The sequence below is a fragment of the Paroedura picta genome, chromosome 1 (genome assembly GCF_049243985.1).
Source record: "Paroedura picta isolate Pp20150507F chromosome 1, Ppicta_v3.0, whole genome shotgun sequence".
NCBI classification, from domain to species: Eukaryota; Metazoa; Chordata; class Lepidosauria; order Squamata; family Gekkonidae; genus Paroedura; species Paroedura picta.
In genome coordinates, this window is record NC_135369.1 from 112,973,237 (window position 1) to 112,993,190 (window position 19,954).

At 41.7% G+C, this 19,954-nt stretch overlaps 1 protein-coding gene across 21 annotated transcripts in view; it reads left to right on the forward strand.

Annotated features, from left to right (window-relative positions):
- PTPRK (protein tyrosine phosphatase receptor type K) overlaps positions 1–19,954 on the forward strand; it is a 533,907-nt gene that overhangs the window by 507,323 nt on the left and 6,630 nt on the right. For 11 of the 21 annotated variants that reach the window (XM_077353446.1, XM_077353472.1, XM_077353497.1 and 8 more), the window contains 9 exons: positions 1,494–1,591; positions 3,755–3,871; positions 10,185–10,339; positions 10,812–10,947; positions 13,645–13,794; positions 14,315–14,488; positions 15,567–15,698; positions 16,669–16,794; positions 17,440–17,603. In XM_077353446.1, the coding sequence (XP_077209561.1) occupies positions 1,494–1,591; positions 3,755–3,871; positions 10,185–10,339; positions 10,812–10,947; positions 13,645–13,794; positions 14,315–14,488; positions 15,567–15,698; positions 16,669–16,794; positions 17,440–17,603 (1,252 nt within the window). Of the gene's footprint in view, positions 1–1,493; positions 1,592–3,754; positions 3,872–10,184; positions 10,355–10,811; positions 10,948–13,644; positions 13,795–14,314; positions 14,489–15,566; positions 15,699–16,668; positions 16,795–17,439; positions 17,604–19,954 lie in introns of all 21 variants that reach the window. The other 10 variants (XM_077353420.1, XM_077353429.1, XM_077353439.1 and 7 more) reach the window with 1 other exon arrangement.

A 19,954-nucleotide genomic window follows, 5' to 3' on the forward strand; every position in this document is an offset into this window, starting at 1 on the left:
CTGTAATTCTTCCTGTTTTTTCACTGTTCATTTGGTTATTTTATACTGTCTGGTTGCACTGCTTTATGCTGTAATCCTCCTTGAGTCTCAGCAAGGAAGATGGACTATAAAAAAAAGCTATTTAGGTTGGAAGAATTACAACGAAGAATTACAAAGAAGCAGTAAATTTCCAGTATTATTTTGAGACCACATATAATACAAGATATAAATGAAAGCTAAAATGTATAGGCCTAGGTGGCCCACACTTGCCTGAACTCATCAGATCTCAAAAACTAAGCAGGGTCAGCTCTGGCTAGTATTTGGATGGGAGCCCATCAAGGAATACCAAGCAGGTAATAGCAAACCACCTCTGAACGTCTTTTTCTTTGAAGATCCTCTGGGGTCACCATAAGTTGGCTACATACTTTAAAAGCACTTTATACACATACACACCTTAAAGCTGTAGAGCAGTGGTTCGCAATCTTGGGGACAGGACCCCAAATGGGGTCATCTGGCCCCTTCCGTGGGGTTGCCTGGTTGGCCACTGCGGTGGCAGTGGTAGCAGGTGGCAGTGGCCAGTGGCAACCGGCAGCGGCAGAGCCACAACACTGGCTGCCTCCATGCTGCCTTGATTGTTCTGCGCCTTCGCACCCACCCTTTTGCTCCTGCATGCACACGCGTGAGCACACATGCCCCCACATGCCTCCGCACGCCACCCTTGTGTGTGTGCATGTCGCCCATGCCACCACAGTTGGGGTTGAGGCCATAAGGCAGTTGAGAACCACTGCAGTAGAGTATTATGGCACAAATTCTTGTTCAAAAAAGCCAAAGGTAAAAAAAGCTAAAGAGACATATGTACTAAAATTCTTCATACATTCAATGGAACAAATTCTGAAGCAAGAAACATCTTGAAACTAATAGTTAATTCAAGTTTAATGTCACTGAAGGCCTTATATCATTTAACAACTATAATTGTGTCTGGTGGTCCAAGATATGTATTGTTAAGTACTCTTTGTTAATTTGTATCTTTAAATACATATAATTGCTTCTGCAGCTTTTCAGCTGCAAGTTTCAATCATAATAAATTGCATTTACAAATAAACTGTGCAGTAATTGCAAGATTGAACCTAAACAGTAGTCTGACAACAATGTTTTTAACATTTAAATTTTAACCAGGGGCATACTTTGTGGTTATGCTGGAGTTTGTAGATTTTCTGTAACAAATAGTGAGAGTATAGCCAATACAGAGTTTTGCAGTATCCATTGATTAATTTTAATATATTAATGATTCATCCAGAAAAAAATAATTCTTAAATATTGGTTTATTCTGATACTGACTACCATAAAGAGTCTAGTTTTTTGTATTATTTTTAATAATGCAATAAGTTGCTAATAATAAGCTATTTTGATGAGACTATTGTCTCTGTTTCTAGGGTGTGGCAAATTTCTAAGAATTACTAAGATGAGAGATGTGTAGCTACTTTACATTTATTTCAGAATGTTATCTATTCCAGGCCCAGTCCATGAAACAGTGTATGATTTCTGGCGAATGATATGGCAGGAACAATCAGCTTGCATTGTTATGGTTACAAATTTAGTTGAGGTGGGACGGGTAAGTACAACTAGAGAAAATGGTAGAATCTCAGAAATGGTTATTTAAAGTATAATTTCTTTGCTGATAAGAATGAAAATAAAGCTTATGAAGAAAAGGGCCAGAGTTCCTTGTAACACAAGTGAGCTGGAGCTGGAACAAGATTATGGAAATGCCAGTCCATTGCCTAGATGCAACACGTGAATAGGGCCCATGTGCTTCAAATCCTAATCCCAAATTAGTATTATCAGTTTCTGGATTATATATGGGATTGTTGTTGTTAGGTGTGAACTGTGCAGTCGTGTCCAACCCATCGCAACCCCATGGACAATGATCCTCCAGGCCTTCCTGTTGTCTACCATTCCTCAAAGTCCATTTAAATTTGCACCAACTGCTTCAGTGACTCCATCCAGCCACCTCATTCTCAGTCGTCCCCTTCTTCTTTTGCTCCCAGCAATAGGCTCTTCTCCAGGGAGTCCTTCTTTCTCATGAGGTGGCCAAAGTATTTGAGTTGTATATATGGGATAGCAGTCACATAATTCCAGTCCATACAAACTGGTTTTTATGCATTTTTGGTTATATGTGCATTATGTTTGTACATGAATGTATGGAATGTCTAAAAGTGAGATGTGTAAACCGGGATGCAAAGACCCTCTTGTGTGTTCACTATGGTACACAACAGGAAAAAGTAAAAATCTGCCCAACATACAGCATTAAAGTGCCTCCAAATAAACCAGTGTTGCTTTAATGAAGCCAGTTCACTGCAATTAAATATATGACACAATTTTCTCATTTATTAATCCCTTTGTAATTATATCATTATACTCATCCTTGTCTCTAAGGAAGAAAACACTTCCTCTTTTGCTTGTTGGCTGTAAGAAATGAACACTTGGGATGTGTAGTGTGGGCCCATTCTAAAAGTAAGGCATTGGGAAGCAAATATGTAATATCTCTAAGCTTAACAAGGAACATCCAGGTAGAACTAAGATGGGTACTACATGGTTTTGAGTCATTTTAATCTGCTATTTAATTTGTGAATTAGCATTTGCATTATTGTATTACTGGATAGTGCTACACTCAATATGCCAGCAAATTTGGAAAACTCAACAGTGGCCACAGGATTGGAAAAGGTCAGTTTACATTCCAATCCCAAAGAAGGGCAATGCCAAAGCATGTTCAAACTAGCTCACCATTGCACTCATTTCTCATGCTAGCAAAGTTATGCTCAAAATCCTGGCCAAGAACTTCCAGAAGTACAGGCAGGATTTCGAAGATGCAGAGGATCTAGAGATCAAATTGCGAACATACGCTGGATCTTGGAGAAAGTTAGGGAGTTCTAGAAAAACATCTACTTCTGCTTCATTGACGATGCTAAAGCCTTTAATTGTGTGGAGCACAACAAATTGTGGAAAGTTCTTAAAGAGATGGGAATACCAGAGCACCTTATCTGTCTCTTGAGAAACCTATATGCAGGTTAAGAAGCAATGGTGAGAATCGGGCATGGAATCACTAATTGGTTCAAAATTGAGAAAGGAGTTCATCAAGGCTGTATACTGTCGTCTTGCCTATTTAACTTGTATGTGGAGCACATCGGGTTAGATGAGTCATAAATTGGGATTAAGATTGCAGGGAGAAATATCAACAATATCAAGGCTAGTCAAGGCTATGGTCTTCCCAGTTGCAATGTATGGCTGTGAAAGTTGGACCATAAGGAAGGTCGAGTGTCAAAGAATTGAGGCTTTTGAACTCTGTTGCTGGAGAAGACTCTTGCCAGTCCCTTGGACTGCAAGGAGAACAAACCGGTCAGTCCTAGAGGAGATCAGCCCTGATTGCTCCTTAGAAGGTCAGATCCTGAAGATGAAACTCAAATACTTTGGCCACCTCATGAGAAGGAAGGACTCCCTGGAGAAGAGCCTAATGCTTGGAGTGTTTGAGGGCAAAAGAAGAAGGGGACGACAGAGAATGAGGTGGCTGGATGGAGTCACTGAAGCAGTAGGTGTGAACTTAAATGGACTCCGTGGAATGGTAGAGGACAGGAAGGCCTGGAGAATCATTGTCCATGGGGTCACAATGGGTCGGACACGACTGCGCACCTAATAACAACAGCATTACTGGATAGAATTAATAACATGTTGGAACCATTCACATCTTTCATGCCTTTGTATTTCTTGGATGTTACTTTAGGTTAAGTGTTACAAGTATTGGCCTGATGACACTGAAGTGTATGGAGACTTCAAAGTTACTTGTGTAGAAGTGGAACCACTTGCAGAGTATGTAGTCAGGACATTCACCCTTGAAAGAGTATGTATTTTTGAAGTACCTCTTATATATTCTGTGTGTGTGTGTGTGTGTTACTACGCTTCTTCTATCACTGTTCTGTTAATTTGGAAATGAATTCTTTAAGATTCATAAATATCTTATTTATGCATTTTTTATTTTTTTAATACATTTTATTATAATGAATAAATAACAGACATTCAACAGAAATGCCCCACCAAAAACAAAATTTACTGCAGCACAACTCTGTAACTTCATAAACTATTTGAATCCTGTAGACAATGTCCCTTTCATGTATTACATTTCAATGTTCATCATAATTCCAAGTCACACATTACAACACTAGTTCACATATCTTATAGTCTGAAAATTTCCTTAAGTAATTTGCCAAATCAGGCCAAATTATATTGAAATCCTCAATCTTTTTCTCCCCTTGAATTACTTTAATGTTATTTGTTAACTTTTCCAACATCATAAACTGCCTAATTTTTTTTCACCAATTATCTAATGAGATATTATCTGCGTTTTTCCAGTTAGTAGCAATTAACATCCTGGCAGCTACAATCAGAAAGTTCACCAATATTTTCTGCTTACGTTGAACATTTTCATTGAGAAATAAATTGAGGAGAACCAACTGGACTGAAGGTTCCAATTTCATTTTTATAATTTTACTAATTTCCAAAAAGATTTTATCCCAGAATTTCATTATTGCTGGACATTCCCACCACATATGAATAAATGTTCCTTCCTTTCCACAGCCTCTCCAACATTTTTTATCCCCAGATTTCTTCATTCGATATACCCTAATTGGGGTATAATACCATTTTTGTATTACCTTTATTGCATGTTCTTGGACTTTCCTTGATATTGACTTAAATGGAACTTGCCTAAATATCTTGTTCCACTCTATCCCATTAATAGTGATATTTAGGTCTAATTCCCACATTTTTTAAATTGTTTGTGATGCGGATTGTTCCTGATCTCATAATATTTTATATAATTTAGATATTAGCTTCCCTTCTATTTTATCTATGTTGTTGATTAATTTTTCAAAATCCGTTAATGGTCTATCCAGTTGGATATGAATTTCTTTCCTTTGCAAAAAGGATGAAATTTGAAGTTTCAACATCCAGTTACATCCCTCTGGAAAATGTTTTTCATGTCTTAATATCTCGCTAACCTCTGATAAATTTGTATGAATATTTTTAAGAAGAAGGACTTTACCAAGGTCTCCTATAATGTCTAATCCATAACTTTTAAATGCTAAAAAATTTGGGTGGCAGAAAATAGGTGTTAATGAGGAGATTGCAGGGTATAGGTTCTTTTTCCATATTTTCCATACAAGAATCAGACTGTGAAGAGTAAACAAAGAGTTTATGTTTAAATTTTTACCAGCGATCTTGCTGAATAAAACTTGGAAGCCTCCTATTTTATCCAATATATAATTATCCAAGTTTGAGCTGTTAATTTCCCTTGAGAGAGATAGGAAAGGAATAATATGTCTTAATTGATACACCTCATAATATCTTTAAACCGCCCGTGGCGCCACGGACGAAATAAATGGTTAAGGGGTTCTAAGGTGGGATTTGTCCGTGATGAGGAAGGGTCCGGATTGGACCCTTCCCCGGGACAGACATTCAGAGGGACCCATCGGCAGGCGCGCAGCGCCTGCCAATGGGGCCCTCCGATTCCCAGCCCCAGCAACTGCGAGCCGCGCGCAGCGCAGCTCACAGTTGCTCCCTTTCCCGCCGGGCTGACGCGTCGGAGGCGCAAAGCGCCTCCGATGCGTCAGCCCGGCCGCAAGGTACCCCCCGGCAGCCGCGCAGAGGCGGGCGGGGAGGCGCTGTCGGTGGCGTTGAAGTCGCAGGCGCGCCGGATGGCGCGAAGGCGGGCGGAGGCGCTGGCGGCCAAGCGGCGGAGCTCCAAGCCCAGCACTGCCGAGCCCAGTGGGGGCCGCCCCATGCCGCGCGTCGCGCGCCAGACCCACCTGCTGCGCCTGCAGCGCCCGCAGACGCCAGCACAGGCCCCGCGCCCGGCCCCACAGCACCACCCGACGCGCCCGCGCCGCCGCCGCCCCGCCCGCCTCCAGCACCGCCGCCGCCATCCCAGCCCGCGCCCACGCCCGCCGCCACGGCCTCCCTCACGGCGCACGGGCAGGCGGATGCCCAGAGCGCGGCTGCCGGGGACTCCCTGCCCACCAAATGACCGCCGCCCAGGGGAGACACCCCATCCCTACTCCTTTCCCACCTGGGGTCCCTTCCCGATGGCCATTCCCCACCGCCGCTTCCCTGCACCCACACACAAACACACACACACACAGCCTCACCACCCAAACCCCCATAGCCGCCCCCTTGCCCCGCCGCCACTTCCCAGCGAACACAGACACACACACACACAGCCACCCACCGACCGCGCTCTGCCACACCTTCCCCCACCAAACACATCCACGCACACACTCCTCTCTACCCCTTCTTCCCTCGCCACCTCCCCCTCCCCATTCGCCCCCCGCGATTCCTCCCCACGATTCCCCCCCAACCTTCACACACACACTGGCCCCTGCCCTTTCACCTACCTCTCTGTCTGCCTTCCTTTCTTCCTTCTTACTTCCTGACTTCCTCTCCCCCACTCCACACATCCAAGCACACACTCCTCTCTACCCCCTCTTTTCTCCCCACCTCCCCCTCCCGATTCGCCCCCCATTCTCCCCCAACCTACGCCCCCCTGTCCCCTCCCCTTTCACCCACCTCTCTGCCTTCCTTCCTTCCTTCCTTCCTTCCTTCCTTCCTTCCTTCCTTCCTTCCTTCTTACTTCCTGACTTCCTCCATTTCTCCATCTCCTTCCTGTCTCTCTGTCTTTCCGTCTTACTTGCTTCCTGTCTCTCTCCTTTACTTCCTTTCTTTCTCCCTTCTACCCATACCTTCAACCACCCCTTGCCCTTTTTTCTCCCTCCCCTTCTTCCTTTCCTCTTCTTCCTTCCTTCCTTCCTTCCTTCCTTCCTTCCTTCCTTCCTTCCTTCCTTCCCCACAGTCTGTTCTCCCCCCCTCTGCTAGGGCCCGCTATATTTCTTCGACAGCGGGCTTATTTTCTAGTAAAGAAATATTTGGGATCCCCCAACCTCCTTCTTTTACTGAATGGTATCTCAATAATTTTGCTGTCCTCGGTTTCCTGGATCTAAAAATAAATTGGTCTATTTGTATTTGCTATTTACTTAAGATCTTATCAGAAAGATGCCATGGTAATACATAAAATAAATATGATAATTTTGTGATAATAAACATTTTAACCCATGCAATTCGAGTGAATGTATCACTATTCTGTTTTCCCCATTTCTTCGAGTCTAATTTTATTTGTCTCCACAATGGTTTATAATTATATTGATACATCTTATTCAAATTTTTAGTAATTGTTATACCAAGATATCTTTAACTTTTATGAACTAATGGGATATTTAATTTCTGAGAAGCCTCTAGCTGTATTTTAGGAATAATATTACTACATAACAGACTAGATTTTGAAAAGTTTATCTTTATCCCTGAAATTTGACTAAAATTTTGAAATTCTTCCTTAATAGGTTTTATAGATGATTTTAAATCTGCTATTGATAACAATATATCATCAGCATACATTGTTAACAACTTTTCCACCCTACCGCAATTAAAGCTTCTAATTTCCTGATTATTTCTTTATTTATTTGCTAGAGGCTCTAAAGCCAGAATAAACAGTAGTGGGGAAAGAGGGCACCCTTATTTAGTACCACAGTTAATTTCCACTTTCTCTGAAATAATATTGATTGAAATATTTGCATAAGAGGTGGAATAAATAGCTTGAATTACGTTATTAAATCTATTTCCAAAACCATAGCATTGTATTAACTTTTTAAGATAATTCCAATCAACCGAATCAAATGCTTTATAAACATCTAAAGATATTAATGCCAATTCTGCTTTTTCCTTTTTTGAAAAATATAATAACCCCATCACTTTTCTAATTGCATATGCAATATAACGTTTTGGAACAAAGCCATATTGATCTATGCTAATTAAATTACCAATGCAATTTTTTAGTCTAGAAGCCTTATTTATGCATTTAAAATATTTGTATCTGACCTTTGCACAGTGTCCAGTGAGGCATTTGATTTGGATGGGGTATATCATCATCTGTCAGTGAATTGGGAACAGCTTCCTCTGTCTCACAGATCTTTTCTCTCTTTTTTTAAGCACGGATGAACCCTCCACTCTTGTGGTTTTCTTGTTTTGTTTTGTTTCCATAATAATCAAGCTTTGAATGTTTTTTGACAAATGAAAATGTCATAAAATCTAAGCTGTGTTCAAAATCACCATTTCTGTCCCTTGAAACTTTTCATTTGCAATGTTTTAAGATCAGCTTGCTTGAAAGATATTTATGCCTCTTTGATTTCACACATAAATACATTTATTTATTTTGATTGATAGATAGATAGATAGATAGATAGATAGATAGATAGATAGATAGATAGATAGATAGATAGATAGATAGATAGATAGATAGATAGATAGATAGATAGATAGATAGATAATCTTCAAAGAATTTAATTTTCTGTCTTATTACTTAGCTTTGCTTATTCAGGAGAGTATCATGGAGCAGTTAATATAATTATGAATGATACCATTATGAAAAATATTTGTACTACCCAGTTAGCACCATGATTATTTTTAGTTCTTTCATACCTTGCTGCACTAATCAAATCTGGTCAGTTTCAGGACACATGATCCTTTTATTTATATTTAATCAGTTGATGTGTCTTTTTCATGCTATAGCTCCCAAAATGGCTATTGTTTGGGTTAAACCAGCGGTCTGCAACCTTCCGGCTTCCGTGGACCACTGTTTCTAAGTGGGAGGAAAGGGCGGCCCGGGGTTCAGCGCACGCGCGGCAGCCCCAGCACAAATGCGCATGCGCGGAGTGCCACGAGTGCACGTTTACGCCAGGCACAAACACGCATGCGCGGCAGTCCGCACATGCACGTTTGCGCCGCTGGCATGGCTCCCTCTCTCCGCCCCTCTGGGCCGCCAGCAAATCGGCCACCAAAGCAGCCAATTAGCTTGCGGCCCGGCAAGCTTCTCTTCTCCCCCCTCCCAAAACAAGAAGCTTGCATGGCCGCAAGCTGATCGGCCCCTTTGGCGGCTGATTTGCTCGTGACCTGGTGAGCTTCTCACTTCGGAGAGGGGGGAGAAGAGAAGCTTGCCGGGCCGCAAGCTAATCGGGGAGCCGCAGCCCGGCGCCAAGGCCTTTGTGGCTTGGCACCGGGCCGTGGTCCGCAGGTTGGGGACCACTGGGTTAAATGACCTGCATAGCAGCCATTAAGACTTTTCTGGAATCCTTCTCAAAACTTCAGAGCAAAGCAGGTATGGGAGAGATCCAAGAAAAGCCAGGGAATCACTAGGAGTGCAGAAGCGTGGGGGGGGGCACATTTCCTAGTAGCATCAATCCTGGGCAAATAACCTGTGTTGAAATAGCCGTAGTGTACCCGTTAACTCCTAGGGCTGTTTTCCATAAAAGCTATTTCACACTGTCCTATATGCAAGAATATATTTCACATTATGGGCTTCATGGAAAAACTGCTTTCATCTGTTATAACTGTATAATAATCATAATCATAATTAGATTTGTTACTTGCCTCTCCCAGGAGGCTTGAGGTGAGTTACAGCATATAAAACCCCAGTAAAACCGTACAATAAAATCCATAAAACAAGAATACAATATATATAATAGAATAAAACAGTAAAATAGATGTGGCAAAAACTGCAATCTTATCTATACTACCCCAAGATAACCCATTCTAGAGGGGTGGTGGGAGACAGAGGGTGCCGATTACACTTCGCTACTGCTGCTATAAGGGGGGGGGCAGATCTTCCTTGCAGCCCAGCCTCATCCAACGACCTTGCGGAAGAGCTTGGCTTTACAGGCCCTGCGGAATGCTGTAAGCTCCTGCAAGGCCCTCAGCTCCTCTGGGAGCTCATTCCACCAGAGCATAATATATGCTTTGACCATAGAAGTTTTCAATATATGATAATAAAATAGTATACCATTCAGTGTTGTATTTGGTTTATGAAAAAAGCTGATAAATAGCCAGTGATATTTTGTATTTATAGCCATACATAGATTCTGCTATAGCAATCCTATATTAAAAGAAAATCATTTTTGTCACTTAGAGCTTTAATGGGGGGAGGGTAATGAATGGATTCTGGTAATTGTGCTTATTTCAAAATTCAGTATTTGATTTTAATGTTTATGCCCATCATAACTTATCAAATGATGGAAACTATTATATTGATGTGTTTTCCCCTCCAATTTTGACAGAGAGCATACAATGAAATCCGTGAAGTCAAACAGTTCCACTTTACTGGCTGGCCAGACCATGGAGTACCATACAATGCAACAGGCCTTCTTTCATTTATACGCCGTGTGAAACTTTCTAACCCTCCTAGTGCTGGGCCGATTGTTGTGCATTGCAGGTGTGTAGAGAAGAGGTAGATGCACTTTCTATAACTTCTCAATGTGAGCATGACTTGTAGTCTCTTGTGACGTCATGTTAATGTGACATTGTTGGAGTTTTGTTTATCGGTATTTTGAATCAGTTTTTGAAACAAAAGTTGAGACATCATTGGGCTATAACAGTGCATCTTTTTTGGATGTGCTTTTTCAAAGTATATGACATAAGTAGTTTCCTTGTATGTGTTTATGAGCTTTGGTCATATTAAGAATTAGAATGGTTCAGGTGTGTGTTTCTGCAAATGTAGCTTAGTAGAAGTAGGATCCAACCTAAGGAATCCCTGGATTACTTGTGCTGATATTTGCCTCTTATTTAATTAAAAATTATTAGATATTCAATTCATAGTTTTACTATAAAGCACAAGAAACATTAGCAGTTTGAGGCAGGGAAAGTGTATTGAGGAATACTCTGAATCATTTCCTAATTCCTTTAAGTGCTGGAGCTGGACGAACTGGCTGCTACATTGTCATTGACATCATGCTAGACATGGCAGAAAGAGAAGGTGTTGTGGACATCTACAATTGTGTCAAAGCATTGCGTTCACGCCGCATCAATATGGTACAGACAGAGGTATTAATACTTAATTATCTGCCTTTAATAGTCGGTAGTCCAACATCCTACTTGAGGTATTTAGCCAGCACTCCTTGAATAACAGAATCTTATTTCATAAAGACAGTCCATTGGGGGGGGGGAGGGGGACTGAGCTATTAACACAAGTGGAAAAGAGTTGTTGTATGTTGATCTGGCCCCTTTTGGAAAATGAAGATTGGACTAGTTGATCTGATACTGTGTTCTTAAGTTCCAGATATGGCCTTCCAAGACTGCAGTCCTGTCCATAATGTAAACAAGTATCCTAAATTAGCGATCCCCAACCTGTGGGCCGCAGACCACATGTGGTCCTTCGACTAATTGGAGGTGGGCCCCAAAGGACGCCTTCTCCCCCCCCCCGGCCCTTTACTTCATCCCCCTCGGCCCTTTACTTCATCCCCCTCAGCCCTTTGCAACACACTTCATTGTTGTGGCATGTCTGTATCTTATTTTGAAGGGATGTTTAAACATTACCATAGCGATCAGAGAGCGTTAGGGCAGTGGTTGAGAGTAGAGGAGTAAACTACCCCCCCCCACCGGGCCTCAGTAAAAGGCATTGAGTGGTCCCCGGCATTGAGTGGTCCCCGGTGATAAAAAGGTTGGGGACCACTGTCCTAAATCACAGAAAGGCAGTTAGGGTGTGAATTCAAACTGTAGATATAACCTTGGGGACTTTACATGACATACAGTTGCTAGATGGCAAATGACGCACATTTTTCACTCCAGCTCAGTTGCATTTTAGAAGTTTGTAGACAAAGTACAGCTTTTGAACAAGGCAATGATATACATTTCTGCTACATCTCTCTCAGTAGTAATTTTCCAAAAATGTTCCAATACTTTATATACCCTCACCTACACACAAATAAAAATACCATATATCCTGCTAACTATAGTAGCCTCTTCTCCACTTGGAGAAGTTTTAGAAGTCATTAAATGTTAATGTTGGGAACTGTGTAAAAAATGTACTGTGCGCAGATTTGGAGCTAAAGCTGTGAATCTAGACTGGTGTAGATGACATGTTAGGCTGGGAGTGACTGCATACCTTAGGGGTAAGAAATAAGGGGTAAAAAGCTCTGTTTGGCTTCACCATGCTATCAGTGACTTTCAGAGAATAGAAGAAAGTATGGAAAGGGCATGCTTGCTCTTTGTAGATAGAAAAGGAGTGGGCCTCTGATGTAGGCATCTTATTCACAACTTTATAGATGCCAGCACTATCTAGTAAATATAGAACCTAAAATTGCACTTTGTTCCACCCTGATTTTTCCCTTCCTATGTCCTGTGTATTAGTTCTTAGCATCTGCTTTTAAACACTCAGGTCACATATTATTTGACTGGCAGTGACTTTATAGAGCAGCCATTATTTTGCCCGTGCAATATTAGAACGGCCATAAGGAACTATCCAGGCAACATGCCGACTGACAAGTTCAAAGTGTATTCTTGCAAAAGCAAACTTAGCAGTCAGTTGAGCTAAATGCTGCTTCATATTTAACAGCAAAATAAGTTGTTTGTTGTAGCAGCATAAAAATTTCAACCAGCATTATTAGGTATATACATTTTTCCCGCTTATATGGAGGTAATGATTATTTCACTTTTGCTGAATAACCTAACACAAAGATCTTAAAATGCAGCTTCTAAGCCTCTTATATGTTTTAGAAGCACGTGACCCCCCTCATTTCCCATGCTACAATTACAAAGCTTTATACAATAAATTTGTGAGAAGTAATAATGAGTAGACCCCAGTCATTCAAAGGTTTTTTATAGCTGTGTGGGAACTTGAGGCCGGTTTCCGCAGTCACTTACATGCTGCTCTGCACTATAGGGTCATAATGTGAAAACAACCTGCCTTGGCCGTCTAGGTCTACTGAGATCCAGAACACACTTGCTAGGTATCAAGCCTCATTGGACATAATGGGATTTACAGACAAGTAATCTTGCATAATTTATTATTTTATTTATTGTATGATCTGTGTATGCTATAGACAATCTTAAGATTGTCTGGCTGCCAGGCAAAAAACAGTCGGAGGTGGTTTGCCATTGCCTGCCCCTGTGTCACAACCCTGGTATTCCTTGGAAGTTGCCCTTTTAAGTGCTATCTAGGACAGACCCTGTTTAGCATCTGCAATCTGGTGGGTTGGGGCTTGCCTGGCCTGTCCAAGTAGGGAATAGGAATTCAATGTAAATACATCAAGCTACTGTACACAGAAAGCACAGAGTTGTGGCAAAGATCAAGGAACTCATTAACTTTTGTTATCCCGTGTTCAGAATTCCTGCTCTAAATAATCATAAGGAAATTTGCTTTTGCATGGGATACTCAGAGTCCCATCCAAAGCCTTTTTTACAATACTTTTGGGTTTCATGCAAGAAAGCTACTGCAAACAAAGAAGCAGATTGCCCCCAAAGAGAAGCATAGGAACGGAAACACACACACACCAAAATTAAATCCCCACTCTAAGTAAATTATTATCTATGCCATTAAACATCCTTAGATTTAAATGAGCCATTCTCAGACAATCACTCTGATTAAATGAATCTCAAGTAACTGATTGTGCTTAAGGCACTTAAGCGGTATAAAATGGATTGAGTTAAATTGCCTTGAATAACAGTCCTAGTAAGAAAAGTGATTTTATTTCTTTTTTAAAAAGGAAATATCACCAAAATGTTCTATCCCTTCTCTGGCAGGAGCAGTATATCTTTATTCATGATGCCATTCTGGAAGCCTGCTTATGTGGAGAAACTGCCATCCCTGTCTGTGAATTCAAAGCTGCCTATTTTGATATGATTAGAATAGACTCTCAGACAAACTCTTCGCATCTCAAAGATGAATTTCAGGTATTTTGAGTTGCTGGTTTCTCTTTTATATTACATCAACTGCATTGCATATAATTGCTTCCAAAGAGAAATGTTTTAATGTCAGATTTATAACCTTTGGCCTCCTCCATATGGTAAGCCTAATCTATTACCCATTCCCTCCATTATGTACATTGCAAGGTCTTCTGTAAATGTGGGCTACCATTCTCTGATTGTAATTACCATAGTTAGACAGTTCACTTGAGTAGCTGTGACCTTTGGTCATCTGAAGGTGATTTTGCATTTTAAATAAGAGAATGGCATACATGAATTTTACACAACTTTTTCCTACAGGGAGTATGGTGGGGATGCAGATTGAAAACTAATTCAGTATTTATGGAATATCTGTTTTCACCTTCTGTCCTGACTAAACTCCAAAGGCAACCCAAGTGGGCAGGCAGCTTGTTTTTCAACATCTCTTCTATGCAAAATGATTTGATGCTGAAATCTGTCTAATCATAAGAGGTACTACCTCATAGCAAAGATATCTTCTGTCCTTTAGACTCTGAATTCAGTGACTCCTCGACTGCAAGCAGAAGACTGCAGTATAGCCTGCCTGCCAAGGAACCATGACAAGAACCGCTTTATGGATATGCTGCCACCTGACAGATGTCTGCCTTTCTTAATCACTATTGATGGCGAGAGCAGCAACTACATCAATGCTGCCCTTATGGATGTAAGAGACTATTCTTGTTTGTGTGACATGCTCCCAAAAGATGTGGACTGTCCAGGAGTATTTGTTGATTAAAGAAAATGAAAGTTGCTTCTCCTGTAGCATTCGATAACATGACTATTAAAGACGCACAATTTGATAAGTTAGTAAAATTGTTTACTGATGCTTCTTTGACATTGTCATGCCAGTCTTTCGGGGTTTCAGATGTTTGTTGGAATCAAAAATTCATGACAAAAACTCGAGCAAAATTTTTGTGATGTGTATATTAGGTGTATATTATTTAAAATTATTTCTAGTAATTTGATTTTTACTACTGAGAACAGTTCCAGATGAAACTGTGGATTAGTGAGTATAACAATAGCAAAATAATATTTACTTGAGAATGATACCAGCTGTACTGGCAGGGTGCTGTTTACAGATTCCTGTAACCCACTGTAGATAAGCCATTAAGATCCCTGGCAAATAAAATGGCCTTGCAAGTGCCACCTGAAGATTTCTAGCAATTGTGCCACCTTCATCTCCTCAAGGAGTGTGTTCCACACAGTGAGAGCTACAGTAAACAAAGGAATGGGCTGGGGATGGTGGATGATTCCAGGTGGACTACTTGAGTGGAAAAGCAGCTAGTAGGTAGCAGCCTGCAGTCCAGAGTTGGCTTGTGGGCACATAGGGAAAAGATGGTCCTTCAGTTATGTGTTCATGTAGGACTTTAATGGTCATGACCATCTGAAACTGATCTCAGAAACAAACTGGCAGCCAAGGTAGGAGTCTTAAGCAACATGTCCCCTCCTGCTTTGTTGTTGATGTGGGGAATGGAGAGAGGGAAGCCAAGCACTTGTTTGGAAATAAGTTTCAGTGAATTCATTGGGACTGGGTTTTTTTTTTAAGGTGCAAAGTATCAGATATAGAGGTGCAAAGTATCAGAAGGTAATAGATTCAGTTGTTTCACTATAATGTATAGTGGAATTCTCACTTTGAATTTTTAATAAAACATGTTCCTCTTATCATTTGCAGTTTAATTTGTGCTAGGGAGTTGGCTTAAAGAAGACTACATATTTGTTTCCAATCACTTTTTTTTATACAGAGCTACCGACAACCTGCAGCTTTCATTGTCACACAGCATCCTCTGCCAAACACTGTGAAGGATTTCTGGAGATTAGTTTATGACTATGGCTGTACTTCTCTTGTGATGTTAAATGAAACTGATTTAGCCCAGGTCAGTTCGGAATGCTTACAGTTCCCCCCCCCCCATTAAAATTACAATTTGTCTAGAGGCACACATATGGTATAATTGTTCCTGAGTCATACCTCTTCAGAATATAAAGGATACTTCTTCATTAAAAAAAAAACTCTATAGATCAAAGACTAACTTGACAGAGTTTGAACCAAACTTCCTACATAGAAGGACTTATTATCTGTGAAGAGTCATCTGGTGTAAATAGTCTGAAATAGCAACCTGGGAACAGTTACCATGTAATAATCTGGTAACTGTGTATTTACAGCAGGTTCATCAGATCTGTTAAGCATACAGGAATGTGGAAAATTTTGAAAAAGGATAGAAGACTACAGAATAGCTGCAGCAGTAGGGAGGTAGGATGAATTCTTTGCTGTGTTTGGCTTCAGTTTCCAAACCAAGAGGAGGGTTTTCTCTCCATGGATACTGTTTGTGATTTCTGAGTTAAGAAACTTAGGCAAGTCTGTGCCTGTGGCCAGTTAAGGGCCTGTGAAGGGCTTACTTGGAGTGAGTTCAGCACTTGGTTAGCCACCAGGTAGGAAGCAATCTGAAGTGCCCTTCTTTTTTTAAAAGCTCTATTCAAGATGACTTGGACTTTATCCTTAAAACTTGGGCACCATGAAATACAACAGAGGTCATCATGGCACCCACTGCCACCACACTGGGAGCTGTTTTGAGGTCCTCTGTGATCACTTTGATACTTGGAGCCCAGTTTGAAGTACATCTCACTAGCTAATAATAAGAGGGAAGGTCAAAATAGCTAGGTTGGCAGTAATCCTATCTTGCAGTCTTTTGTAGTTTCATAACAATCAAGCTATTATTATTTTGATGATTGCCTGGATCCAAACATGTAGTTCATTATACCTATTGCATTAAGTCATTATTAACAACAATAAGTACGATAAAGTAATTTGCTGCTACAGATTAAATACACTAATTTCATTTTTTCCAGGGCTGTCCCCAATATTGGCCAGAAGAAGGAATGTTGAGATATGGTCCCATTCAAGTGGAGTGCATGTCTTGTTCAATGGATTGCGATGTAATAAACAGAATTTTTAGGATATGCAATTTAACTAGGGTAAGGAGTACATTTCTGGAGAGAAGCCATGTCATTTGCCCTCAATTGGCATTCTCTCCTCCATCACTACACAGCTGCCCTCACTGTATGTACTTTTCCTAAGTGTCAGGGATGACCCAGAATAATATGGCACATTGCGCATAATGTACATGGCTATATTTTGTTTTTTTCTTTATTTGCATTCTTTCAGTCTATTTGCCAAACCATCATTTTTCTAATTCAGCTTGCTTTCACAGGGTGTTCTTTTTCAGAGGGGGAGTTAAGAACTGCCCCCAAAATTGGCAAGGTTAATACTAATATCTTGGAGAAAATGAAGTATTGTTGTTTTGTCTCCCATTGACACTGCTAATAGATTGGATCTAGACTTCTGTAAATGGAAGATCACAAAAGCAGATCTTCCCTTTTCCTAGAAGCCCCCTGTTATTTCCCTGTTTTTAGCTTTCTGTATAAGTTAGTTTCCTGACACTCTACAAAAGCTTTCTGAGGAATAAAGATCACTGGCTCCATTCACAGGAGCTTCATTCTAATTCAGTATCTTTCCTTGTAAGTTTATGACAAGGTTTTGTTTGTTTGCCTGCTTAGTTTGTGTTACCATTCTTTGTTTTAGATCCATTATACTAATATGTGTTTGTTTATATTCATCAGCCTCAAGAAGGTTATTTGATGGTACAGCAGTTCCAGTATCTGGGATGGGCATCTCACAGGGATGTGCCAAGTTCCAAACGGTCATTCTTGAAGTTAATTCTTCAGGTTGAAAAGTGGCAAGAAGAATGTGAAGAAGGAGAAGGTAGAACCATTATTCACTGCCTGTAAGTGTGATTTAGCATTTTCTATCTTATACTTAATCTTCTTTGTATTACAAGTTAGATTTCATTGAGATCAGAGTTCTAGGAATGGCTGAAGACCTAGAATGCTGAGTGCTTCCAGCTTTTGAGGAGGCAGTGTTGTTTGTTAGGAGTCTGGGAGTTATGTTGTATCATCATATAACATGCTTATCAACTCTTACGTTACATAGTTGTTGGCCCCATGCTTGGCTTCAGCAAGTATGATCACACTTATCCACACATTGGCCCATTATGGACGGCCGCCGAAACAGTGATTTCGGGTCACATGGAAAACGCGGAGGGGGAAGACGCGAAACAAACCGGTTATGCATGTGATGGGGTGTAACGGCGGCAAAATCCAGAGTGGTGGGTGTCGAGGCATCGATGCGGAGCCAAGGGGAAGTGAGGCGAGCGTGCCGCTGTGTCGGCAAGCGGGCACCGCGTTGGAGGCGGACGCCAGGAAGGGCAGCTGCAGCCTGCACGGACGCAGCCCTGCCGGGTCCGACGGGCATGGGGGGGAGGGAGCAAGCACTGAGCAAGCGGAGGGGGAGGGAGCAAGCGACTCCACTGCTGCTGGACCCTCCTCAGTGCCAACGTGAGCTGCCGCCACAGAGGCCGCCGTCCTGAAGCTGGACTTTGGGGGGGTTTCTGGTGGCCCCTTAGTTTGCTCCCAGTTCGCCCCTCCCCTTGTTTGCTGCCCCGTTTCTTCAGCCCCCTAGTTCGTCCCCTTTAATACTGTTTACCCCTCGCGTTTTGAGTTTGTCTTGCTGTTTTCATACTTGTTTGTATTACTGTTTTGCACTGTTTTATACTGTTTTACTGTTTTATAAAGTTTGTCTGTTTGCATACACCCCCTCGCCTGTGCTGTCATTTGTGGTTGGGGGAGGGTTCAGGGATTGGTGGGTGATCGGTGCGGTGGCCTCTGTGCCGTCCCTAGATAGGGACATGCTGCCCTCTGTTCCCCGCCGGTGCTCTGCGCCCTGGCCTGCTGCCTGCGGTGCTCCCCTCATCCCCCTCCCCTTTGGGCTCCCCGGCCGCCTTTCTGTCCCCATTCCCTTTGGTGCCCTCCTGCCTGCCGCGGCGTTCCAGCAGCCGCTTCGATTGTGGCTCTGGCGCTCAACCCGGAACTCCCAGTTATGCACGCAGTGACTTCGGTGCCACTTCTGATTGGGCCCTGGTCGCCAGGGAAGCTGCGGTTTCTTCCGCGTTTCGCTAACACGGCTTTTTCGGCGGCGTGCATCAAATCTGCAGCCAGTTGCAGCCGGCACCGTGCATTATCGGTGATTTTAGTCGCCGCCATGCCACCCCGAATGCGCGCTATTCCCCCCATGCATAATGGGCCATTTGGATACACACAAGCTGAAACTATACCCAATACCACCTTATTGGTATTTTTTTTTGTTTTGTTCAGCATCCCAAATATATCTAGGATTTTTTGTATAACCAAAAGAATCATCCTGAAAAAATCTCAGAAATATTCAGGAATTACCAGGATGATTGGGAGCCAGCATTTATTATTTGTTTGTTTGTTTATCTATCATATAAGCTGCCACTCGTGACCAGTCAGCTTGGGATGGCTAACGACATATAAAACATTTGCACATAAGCAATAAAACATTTGCAGTCTCCTAAGGACTTTTTTGCTTTTCTTTTTTCCCCCTACTTTGTTTCTGTCTATGGGGTGTTTCTATGGCCTTAAAGGCTGATTTTGTCAATCTCAAATGAGTCTTGTAAGTTTTTTTTTCCATTTCCCTTCCTTCCTTCCTCCCTCCCTCCCTCCCTCCCTTCCTTACTTCCTTTACTCACTCACTCACTCACTCACTCACTCATTCCTTCCTTAGATTTTTAGCCCATCACTCTCTGGAGACTTGTGGCAGGGTACAATATAAAAACCTCCTGTAAGACATGCTATGTATTGAAAAACAAAAAACATGATGTGTTTCCCATTTTCTCACATAGAGCTTGCAAAATCCACCTCCCTCTCCCCCCGCCCTGGTTGGGTTTGTTCTGATTCCATGCTTTTAAGGCAGCCTTTTCCAACCTTTTGACATTTAGGAACCCCTGAAATAATTTTTCAGGCTTTGAGGAGCCACAGGAAGTGACATCAGCTGCATTATTATTTATTTATTCAACATACTGCCTGCCACTTTCTTAATAGATTCGTGGCAGGTTACAACAGTCCATTTAAAGTCCCATTAAAACCCATTCGGACATTCTAGATGCAGAGAAAGCTTTTGACAATGTTTGGTGGGGCTTTTTATTTGAAACTCTAAAAACGCTAGACTGTGGAGACATTTTCTTTGACCTGATCAGACGTATATATTCAGACCAAGAAG